Raw genomic sequence first — 11,659 nt, 5'->3', positions numbered from 1 at the left:
ACGTGAGTGGGCAGCGCTGTAGAAGGACATCCTGTTGTCGTCGCGTTTAAACTTGATATTTTACGATGAAAAGAACACCTAAGCCATCGGGATCAGCATTCTAGAAGCGAAGGAGGAAGAAAAAAAACTGGCCCAAAGCAGAGGTATGTAGACTTTATAAATTTGGCAAAGGAACTTTTTGCGTTACCATTGTAGCTAACTGCCTCTCCTGCCACACACGGTCCACGGACGGACCCTCGCTAGCTGTTTACATTCATAATACAGTATCTCGTAACTTTAAGCAATACATTTTACTTTTGAATCGTCGTGTCCAGATGCAGTGAGACAATATCTGCAGCCACACAGGAACCTGTTGACACCATGGGGGGGGGGGGGGGGGACTGTTCTACACCTGTTGAGTCTCACTGTGATGATGAAGAATGTCAGATTTTTTACCGTTTTTTGGAGTATGATTGCAGCCTTTTTATGAACTTTGTTTCAAGTTTTAAGTACGCATACAATATGAATTTAATATTTTCATATCAGAAGAACGCTAGGTGTGTGTGTGTGTGTGTGTTTATTTTCTCACAGAAGAACCCAACACCAGCAGACTCAGTGCTCCAATCCAACAGCCTGAAGAGACACCATCATCAGCTTCAACAGATGTCTGTGAACATGTAGGAGCTGCTGGCCCCATGGATCCTGCTGACTGGCCACAGCAGTTGAACAAAATGGAAAGTAGAACTTTCTTTATGATGACACTGATATTTGAGTTTTGCTTTTGATTGCACAGTTTAATGCTGCTGTTGATTTTGCATCCCCCCCCCCCATGACATTTGCACAACATTTTGAGTTGTTGGTTATTGTAATATTCTCAGGTTACTTATCTTTCAAGCTTACATTTAATCTTCAGGCTGTTGACTTTAAAGAGTTGCTGTGTGAATATTTAAAATAAAAAATTAGTAACTAAGGAATAACTATGGAGTTGCTGTTTCCAACGTGTGGTGGGTGGGTGGACTTGGGTTTGAGTGAGAGGCATGCAGGCACGGGGGTGGGGGGTGGGCACATGGGCAGTCTCGCCTTGGGCACCAAATTACCTAGAGCCGGCCCTGCATGGATTGTATTTTGATATATAGCGTATCGTCTCTTCTGGCACTCGAGGAGTACAGACACTTTTCTCTTTCGCTCCCTTATCTTTTTTTTCCCAAGGCTCGTTGTCCTGTTTGCCCACAGAGCGCTTCTCTGCATTTCTTCTGAAAAACTCTATTTTTTACTAATCATGGATTTGATAAACTGGTCATTCAATGCGATCGATACAATTTTTTCAACAATGAGAACGGGAGCAGGGGGCTCCCACATGTCCACAGGGGACACACCCGGTGGGATATATGTTGGATTCCTGGAAGGAGTGGAAGATCATATGCCTCTCCCAGCTGTCCATTGAGGACATCGCAGACATGTGGATATTCAACCTGATGATCACTGGATTTCTCCTGATTGGAGTGGGAGGATATCTGGTTTTCTGGAAATTGGGGAGGATGGGAGCGATTGGAGGGCGATCCGCACCCACGGAAAGCACCGTCCGTGTGGAGACTTCTCAGGCTGGGACGTTACTTGAGGTGAATCGTAAGCTGGACAATGTTCTAGCTGCAATACCGGTGTCGGTACAAGATCTGCTCGGGTGCAAAATCGGCTCGGGGTCCTTCGACTGCCGATGACGTCAAAGTACGGCAAACCCACTCGGACAAAATACACTACACATCTATACTGTTGGAAAGAATTTAGCAGTTTCGTTATTAAAATAATGTTTCTTACGGCGTAAGTTTGTGTTTATAATGGTATTTGTAAAATAAAACACTATATCTTATTCATAACGTTGAGCTCCTCTTTGAGCACATCCCTTGAAGGATCATAGGTATTAGCAACACCTGTGAAATTGTATTTGCAGGAAACAAGTGTGTCCCGTTTATTGAAGTATTTTGTGTTTAGAGTTTTTGACGTCTTGTCCATGCGTAGTTCAGTTACGCTCATAGCTGCTAGCCAAAACTCTGGAGTTAAAAGTTTTCTGGCTTTACTAAAATACCTGTCTGTACTTATTTGATTGATGGTAGTTTTACTTTCTATTAGACTCCAAATGTAATCATTTGGCACGTTTCTAATTCATAATTTGTAATAATGTAATCGGTGATATTAGCATTAGCATTCCTATGGGTTTTTCCATGTATATTAGCATTGCGCTAACCACTTGCTGCCAAATTGCAGCCTTTGCGATTAGAAAATCTCCTTTTGTCACATCGCAATTTAATTGCACATGCAGTTAATCGTTCAGCCCTAATATACATGCAGCTCTATGCTAAAAGTGTATTTTCAAAGAGGTAATGATGGATTTCTTTGTAAAAGTTGTCCATCTTTCCAACAGAAAGATTTGCCTGGACCAACGTAAAGTGATAACAACGTAACGTGATTACGTAACTTCCGTAAGGTTCATGTTCAGCCAATCAACTAGTTTGACGTCATCGGCAGTCGACGGGCCCCGAGCCGATCTTGCTCCTGAGCAGATCTTGTACCGACAACGGTGTTAGTGCGCAAAATGGATGTCATCTCGGAGAGAGTCACCGGACGTTATGGACAAGTTAAAAAAACCAAAATTGGCTTCACTGAAGGACTGGAAATGATCAGTTTAAAGAATGAAGGCAGAGAGGAAAATTATCTCAGCCTGACCCAAACAAAGTCTTGTTATCTGAATCTGACGCCCTGGTAGCCTAGAGCTGCAAGCAACTAAAACCCCCACGAAGGAATGCAGACAGATGCTGTGGACCCCCCCCCCCCCCCCCCCCCCCCCCGCCTTCGGATTTGTGGACTTCAGCCTGGTGAGGTCATCAGCTGGAGGAGTCAATGTGCTCTTTGCTTCTCCCAAGATCTCCCTCCCACCTGTGACGGTACAGTAGATGAGCACCGATGATGGCTGCTCTCGCTGGGGGATTAAATGTTTTTTGGTCTTTTCAGCACTTGGTGTAAATGAGGCGTTTGACTGCGTGTGAAGCTTGGCCTGTGTTGTGACTATTTTTATGATTCTGTTAGTTTTAACATTAAATTTTAGTTGTGCTGAATCCTGTTTAATTTGTTTTGCATAATCTGAGAGCTCTGCGGAAGGTGTTATGTGAAACTCTTTATGTTAGCCATTCTGAATCCTAATAGGGCGAGGTCATATCAACATAAATTGCAACAGTTTTATGAAAATGGGTGGAAAACATAGCCTGGCAAGCCGTCCTATATACATATAGTCTGAGTCTAACCAATAGGTCGTGGGGCAAGATCTGCGGTTGTCTTTTAAACTGTCTCCACGTGCTATTGGACACCAAACAGAGTGACATACTCACATCTACGGATGTCAGTGAACAGGGCAGTCCACCATACACTGTTGAAGAAGACACAAACACATCATTTTTCTAATTAAAGCATGCAAATACCTATATCTGCTCTTGGCTCATATGAAAGGCCATGTCTAACTAGTCCAAAGTTGATGCCAAAGCTGTTTTTAAATGGGCCACTGTAATTGGCATACCACAGTACTGCTTAGGCCACTGGTAGACCTGCTGAGGCTTACATGGAGCATGGCTAGACCCACATGCAGAACTAAATCATTATGCTTTGGCTACTGTCTGTCTAGATTTCTTGGCTATAGAAAACATACAAGACGTTGGTAAGCTTATTTCTCACTTTGATAGTTTTAGCACGATTTATATCAAATATATTGTTTGTCATATGTGTTCATATTCACATGAAGCAAAATCTGAGGATCAAAGGATCACTCCCGAAAAAGGGGAGTATATATATATATATATATATATATATATATATATATATATATATATATATATATATATATATATATATTCACACACACACAAAGTTTCCCACACACACATACACACACGCGATTATGTGTGTGTGTGTGTGTGTGTGTGTGTGTGTGTGTGTGTGTGTGTGTGTGTGTGTTTATTGAGTGTTATGAAGAACTGAAAGAGTTGTGATGATGGTCATCAGTCACCTCCTACACCCTGTTTACGACCCAATGAACTGGATGGTCTGCTAGAACATGCAGAGACACGCTGATATCTGTAGAATGCAGAATAAGCTCTTAGTTCCGTAAACCCATTTGTGTATGATGAACCAAATTAATCTTGTAAAACAGCTAGTCTAAAAGCTCAGATTAAGGTGACTGTAGTGTTTTTGAAGGAGCCAAAATACTATACAGAGGGGAGTGCAAGGTTTGTTCCTGCATGCATATCTGTTCATAGTATATTTTTATTGATAGCACATTTTCAAAGAAAGGTGCAAAATAAAGGGTTATGATGCGTCGTTGATGTTATAATTAGTTCATGAAATAACTGTAGCAGCAGACGTACTCAAGCATTAACCATGCACAGCTTTGTTAACATTAACCCTTACCTCACATTAGAGCATTTTTTTGTGCTGACACGTGTATTTTTGTGAATAACTTTGGCTATGTTAATGCAATTTATCTAATTTTTATGGAGGATGTGTATTTTGGAAGGAATTACAAAAAAAAGTTTGAAAAAATATTCAACCTACTTTATTAAAACGTGGAAATCATTTTGTACAGTTAAGCACATTGAAGCATTTTTTTGTGCCATTGACTTTCATGTAAATCATATATTTTTAATTAGCATAAATATTGGCATAATTTTAAAAAATTATGATTGTGCCCGTGTTTACAGTCTCATCACAAATGTAAGAAGCAGTTTTTACTGTTTTTCACTACATGGCATACTTTCTCCATATATAGCAGGGCAATGGCTGACCCAGCATTTAAACTGAATGATTTAGCTGTATTTCTTTACCTCTGACTGCCCATTATAATACATATTTTGCAAAAAAATGGTTTGTGTGTTATTTAGAGATGCCATACAATAGTTTGCATGTGTGTGTTCTGAATTTTTGGTAATTGTGCTTTTTCAGTGTTCTTTCAAAAAATAAGCCTGACTGAATGTACAAAATTAGCTTATTCTGCAAAATAGCATTTTGACATGTGTTCCTTTGTGTGTGATTGTTCAGGCATGCGTGTATGTAGGTATCAAAGCACTTTACAGATCTTCAAAGGACAGATCTGTGATCATTATCTGGAGTGGTTGAGCAGGTGTGGGCCATGGGAGTGTAGGGGGGGGGGCACAGGTTCTCACACTCTGTTGACTTCATGAATATTCATCAAAGGCATGCTATATATCAAAAATCAAAGGATTTTCTGCTAAATTTCAGATACTCATTCACAATTTTACTTTTGCAAAATGTTATTTCAATAAGTACAAAGCATTTGCATGGATGAAAGCTAAGATGAAGGCTGAAAAACTTCAAAGGCATACATTTGTTTTTCAAAACAAATTCCTGCAGAATCGAATTTTGTTTACATTCAGTAGGGGCAGCTTACACAGGTGCACCAATTGACTAAAAGTACATATATGAGACTCAGATCAGGATTCATTTCTTTGAACCGCAACCATGAGAAGAAGATTCAATGTGAATGAAGCCCTGGAGGTGTTTCAGCAGCTTGAGGAAGAGGGAGAGTCAGCCTCATCCTCATCCACGGATGACAGCTCTTGTTCGGATGAAGAGGCTGAAGATCAGGCCTTTACCCCAGGGCCTGATTCAGGGGAAGAAATGGAAGAAGGTTCAGATGAGGAGGTGGTTGCTGCAGAGGAGAGATGGGACCATCCTTTGTGGCAATCAAAGAGCGGGATCGCCTGGTCCCCGACACCCGACACCAGGATCCCCTTTCGGGCTCCAGACGTCCGCCATTGTGGGATCACCCGCCTCGCTGTCAGCTACATCCAAACTATTGAGGACAGCTTCGATTTTTTTTTAACTACAACAATCCTAGATGTAATAATAAAATACACCAATATAGAGGGAAGAAGAAAATATGACGATTGGACAGACGTTGACCGCGTGGAACTCCGGGCATTGTTTGGGTTGCTCATCCTCGCTGGTGTGCACCGTTCCCGTGGGGAATCATCTGCCAGCCTCTGGGGGGAGGAAACGGGGAGGCCGATATTCAGAGCCACGATGAGTTTGGGAAGGTTCCACATGCTGACTGCAACATTGCGCTTTGATGACCGCTTGACCAGGGCAGCCCGCCGGTTGGTGCAGCAGGACAAGCTCGCTCCCCTGCGGGAAGTGTGGGACCTCTGGGCGGCCCGGCTCCCTCTCGCCTACAACCCCGGTGAAGATGTCTGCGTTGATGAACAGCTCGTCGGATTCAGAGGTCGCTGCAACTTCAAGCAGTACATGCCCTCAAAACCGGCAAAATATGGCATCAAGCTGTGGGTGGTGTGCGATGTGGCCACTTCTTATGCCTGGGGGATTATTCCCTATCTGGGCAAGACGACTCGAGACGCCCCGGCAGAAAGGGGGCAAGGGAAGCGGGTGGTGCTGGAACTCACGGAGGGTCTGAGCGGCCGCACTGTCACCACGGACAATTTTTTCACCTCGCTGGTTCTTGGAGAGGAGCTGCTAAAAAAAAAAATCTGTCTTGTGGGAACAGTTAGGCGCAACAAGCCAGAGTTGCCCCCACAGCTGCTCCAGATGAAAAGCAGAGCGGTTCTGTCCTCCCTGTTCGGCTTCACCTCCACCGCCACCGCGGTGAGCTACATTCCAAAGCGCCGGCGGAACGTTCTGCTCCTCAGCACCAAACACCATCAGGTTCAGATCCAGGAGGGACCGCAGCAGAAGCCGACCGTAATCATCGATTACAACCGCTGCAAAGGGGCAGTTGACAACTTGGACAAGGTAATTTATTTATTTTATTTTGTTTTATTATAATTCACCAACCTAATTGCATATGTAATTTATTTATTCATTTATTTTTATTCCAGCTCGTTGCAACATACAGCTGCCGCCGCAAGACCAGACGTTGGCCCATGTCGCTCTTCTGCAACATGTTAGATGTGAGCGCCTACAATGCCCTGGTCCTGTGGCTGTCTGTGGAACCGGCCTGGAACCAACAGAAGAGGAGCATCCGTCGAAGGCTGTTCTTGCAGGAGCTTGGGACCTCCATGGTGAGACCAGCCCAGGCGAGGCGCACTCGCTTGCCGCGGTCCAGCAGCGCTGCAGCTCTGTTGGAGGTGCAGCAGCAAGTGGAGCCAGGTCCAGCCCAGGAGCAGACAAAGAAAAGATGCCACCTTTGCAGAGGGAAGAGGAGCGTGCATGCACGCTTTTGCCATGCATGTGGACAGGCTGTGTGCAAGGAGCACTCAACAGTTGTGTGCTCAGCCTGCAGCTGTTAGCTCACTCCCCTCTGTGTTTCTCTCTCTTTCTCTCTCTCTCTCTCTCTCTCTCTCTCTCTCTCACACACACACACACACACACACACACACACACACACACACACACACACACACACACACACACACACACACACACACACACACACACACACACACACACACACTTTTTCTTTGTTCGTGTGCTTTAATAAAGTGTTCAACTGGTCATCTTTGTAAGTGCATTTTTTTGTGCTCTAATGACTTTAACGTGAGTATTTTAGAAAATATGACATTACACAAAAACTACAAAGTGAGCAAAAAATATTTTTATGCCTATTTGTGACACTCCAAGGCTGTGACAACTTACCCACAAAAAAGGTCATCTGGACATAACACACAAAAAATGATTTGATTTTTTCATTTTTTGTACAGTTTTCAAACTTCGGGTTTTGCCAATAAACCTAGCAATAAAGGGGTTAAATCTGAGAAACACACACATATTTTATTATATTTTGTTAGGGCTGAAGCCAAGGATGAAATTCATGTAAAAAAATTGGGACTTATGAAATATTATATAATATTTCTATGGGAAGCTTTCTAAGTGCATTTTTTTGTGCTCTAATGACTTTAACGTGAGTATTTTAGAAAATATGACATTACACAAAAACTACAAAGTGAACAAAAAATATTTTTATGCCTATTTGTGACACTCCAAGGCTGTGACAACTTACCCACAAAAAAGTTAATCTGGACATAACACACAAAAAATGATTTGATTTTTTCATTTTTTGTACAGTTTTCAAACTTTGGGTTTTGCTAATAAACCTAGCAATGAAGGGGTTAAATCTGAGAAACACACACATATTTTATTATATTTTGTTAGGGCTGAAGCCAAGGATGAAATTCATGTAAAAAAATTGGGACTTATGAAATATTATATAATATTTCTATGGGAAGCTTTCTAAGTGCATTTTTTTGTGCTCTAATGACTTTAACGTGAGTATTTTAGAAAATGTGACATTACACAAAAACTACAAAGTGAGCAAAAAATATTTTTATGCCTATTTGTGACACTCCAAGGCTGTGACAACTTACCCACAAAAAAGGTAATCTGGACATAACACACAAAAAATGATTTGATTTTTTCATTTTTTGTACAGTTTTCAAACTTTGGGTTTTGCTAATAAACCTAGCAATGAAGGGGTTAAATCTGAGAAACACACACATATTTTATTATATTTTGTTAGGGCTGAAGCCAAGGATGAAATTCATGTAAAAAAATTGGGACTTATGAAATATTATATAATATTTCTATGGGAAGCTTTCTAAGTGCATTTTTTTGTGCTCTAATGACTTTAACGTGAGTATTTTAGAAAATGTGACATTACACAAAAACTACAAAGTGAGCAAAAAATATTTTTATGCCTATTTGTGACACTCCAAGGCTGTGACAACTTACCCACAAAAAAGGTAATCTGGACATAACACACAAAAAATGATTTGATTTTTTCATTTTTTGTACAGTTTTCAAACTTTGGGTTTTGCTAATAAACCTAGCAATGAAGGGGTTAAATCTGAGAAACACACACATATTTTATTATATTTTGTTAGGGCTGAAGCCAAGGATGAAATTCATGTAAAAAAATTGGGACTTATGAAATATTATATAATATTTCTATGGGAAGCTTTCTAAGTGCATTTTTTTGTGCTCTAATGACTTTAACGTGAGTATTTTAGAAAATGTGACATTACACAAAAACTACAAAGTGAGCAAAAAATATTTTTATGCCTATTTGTGACACTCCAAGGCTGTGACAACTTACCCACAAAAAAGGTAATCTGGACATAACACACAAAAAATGATTTGATTTTTTCATTTTTTGTACAGTTTTCAAACTTTGGGTTTTGCTAATAAACCTAGCAATGAAGGGGTTAAATCTGAGAAACACACACATATTTTATTATATTTTGTTAGGGCTGAAGCCAAGGATGAAATTCATGTAAAAAAATTGGGACTTATGAAATATTATATAATATTTCTATGGGAAGCTTTCTAAGTGCATTTTTTTGTGCTCTAATGACTTTAACGTGAGTATTTTAGAAAATGTGACATTACACAAAAACTACAAAGTGAGCAAAAAATATTTTTATGCCTATTTGTGACACTCCAAGGCTGTGACAACTTACCCACAAAAAAGTTAATCTGGACATAACACACAAAAAATGATTTGATTTTTTCATTTTTTGTACAGTTTTCAAACTTCGGGTTTTGCTAATAAACCTAGCAATGAAGGGGTTAAATCTGAGAAACACACACATATTTTATTATATTTTGTTAGGGCTGAAGCCAAGGATGAAATTCATGTAAAAAAATTGGGACTTATGAAATATTATATAATATTTCTAAAGGAAGCTTTCTAAGTGCATTTTTTTGTGCTCTAATGACTTTAACGTTAGAAAATTTAAACGTTGGGTAAGGGTTAAATAGTATAACTAAGTCCTTCTACATCTCAGCTTAATTACCCATGAATAGTAAAATATCAAATACATTGTACAACAAAGTGCACAGTATAGTTCATTTATTGTCCATGGATTTGGTCCAAATCCACATCCTGTACTATAATACTGAGTACACATAGACTTCCTCCTGCTGTGTGCAGTTTGTTTCCTTTCAGCGTTAGAGATTAAGCAGCATTAAGGCCAGGTTGCAAAGGTCCCTACGGTACTCTGTCTGATTATTTGAAGTGTAACGCTAGTTTCTTTTCAGTTTTTCACAAAGGCATGTTCCAGGAAGCAATAGCTCTTTTTTTATTTCTTCAGAGCTCCACATATTTGCCTTAAGCAGTATGTGATTACAACTTCTATTTTCCATAGCATTCATGCTTATTCTCTGTCAGAGTTAAAAAGGGATCACACAGTATCTCCAATGCAACATTTCCATGGATAAATATCCCAGGGCAACAAAAGCCTTTTCCTCGACTTCTCTTATTTTCAATTTGCATTGGCCACTTCCGCATGTTGTCAGGAGAAAGAAGCAAAATAAAATAAATTAGTTGCATACACGTACGCATAGCATGCATCCCTAAAGCAATTATAGGATGAAAATCCATACTACCTTCTTGCTGTTTGTCCCACTGGCATTTGAAGAAATAGTGCGCACTGTTTATTGTTGTGTGGCAAGAAGATTGCAGACCAAAACCAAGAAAATAACTTACATGTTCTCTGTTAAAAGGTCATTTCTAGGGCACAGATTTGCTAGAACATTTTTGATCCAGTGGATTGCAAAGGAAGGAATCACTCTGACCTGATAATTGCATGTTAAAGTTACAGTGTGTATTTTCCCTGGGGATAGGAAACAGTAGATACCTAAATGATTGCAAGAAAGCACTATTTTTGTGTAAGACCTTACTAACGAATGGCCATTAGGGTCAAAAATCCCTGGGAGTGCAACCTCCAGCAGAATAACAAGCTCATCAGATTCCCTTTCATCACTGACAATGAGTGAAGAGGTAAATGTGTAAAACAACGTTTATTAATGGTGAAAGTTTTGTAACCATTTGTTACAAGTCAGTGAATGCATTTTGTCCTAACGGGCTTCCATAGAAGGAAACATGGCAACCAATATGGCATCACCCAGAGACTTAGGGTGTTTCTCATTGCCAAGGAACCTCGCCTTGATGTCTTGGTCCTGCCCCGGTTGCCTAGGAGATACGTCATCAGGAACCGCCAAGGCATGTTCCAATGTTCATGTTCTAGCGAGGCGTGTGCTCTCCGTTTGTTAGCTGTTTAGCTAGCTGAGCAATGACACATGGGAGGCGTCTTGAAGCCTAGCCTTAGTAAAACATTTCCCAGATTACACCACGGTATTTCCAAAGGATGGCGGATCAGAAGCCGGCAGCTACTTCAGGGGCAAATTTCAAACTTAAATATGAGTCAAACTAATTCAAAATATATTTTCTAAGTTTTCTATGATTGGTTAGTTGCTTAGTAGTTGTAGCTTTGTTGGCTAGCAGGTAGTAACTTGCTTACATATTTAATTTAACAAATATATACACAGTTTAAAAAGGCTCGTTATATAGGCTCGTAATATATTTATATTGAAACTTATACCTATAAAATATAACCTTATCTCCCGTGTCACGTGATGTTAAATGACCGCCGTGGAAGGCACAGTCACGTGATGCAAGCCTGTTCCATTTCACCGTTTTCTTTGACCAAGGAAGGACAGCGTCCTCGCAAGCAAGGTGCCTGGCCTAGCTAGACATCGTCTCGCAAGGCCAGGCACCTTGACATTGAGAAACACCCTTAGACCCGCTCCAATATATTTAAAACATATTTTTATGGTTATATGTTATGTAACCTCCAACAGTTTTCAACAACTGGCCATTATTGAATTA

The 11,659-nt window shown here is 40.4% G+C and overlaps 1 protein-coding gene across 1 annotated transcript; it reads left to right on the top strand.

Moving 5' to 3' along the window:
• The first annotated feature begins 5,277 nt into the window (after positions 1-5,277).
• Positions 5,278-7,383, top strand: LOC129153202 (piggyBac transposable element-derived protein 4-like). Its single transcript, XM_054732444.2, has 2 exons — positions 5,278-6,786; positions 6,873-7,383. The coding sequence occupies exons 1-2, from the start codon at positions 5,500-5,502 to the stop codon at positions 7,281-7,283; spliced, it is 1,698 nt and encodes a 565-aa protein (XP_054588419.1). The 5' UTR covers positions 5,278-5,499; the 3' UTR covers positions 7,284-7,383.
• Positions 7,384-11,659: the final 4,276 nt, after the last annotated feature.

This window comes from Nothobranchius furzeri, chromosome 9, assembly GCF_043380555.1.
Source record: "Nothobranchius furzeri strain GRZ-AD chromosome 9, NfurGRZ-RIMD1, whole genome shotgun sequence".
NCBI lineage: Eukaryota > Metazoa > Chordata > Actinopteri > Cyprinodontiformes > Nothobranchiidae > Nothobranchius > Nothobranchius furzeri.
Note: the sequence above shows the minus strand (reverse complement) of the source record. Positions and strands in the feature narration are given on the sequence as shown.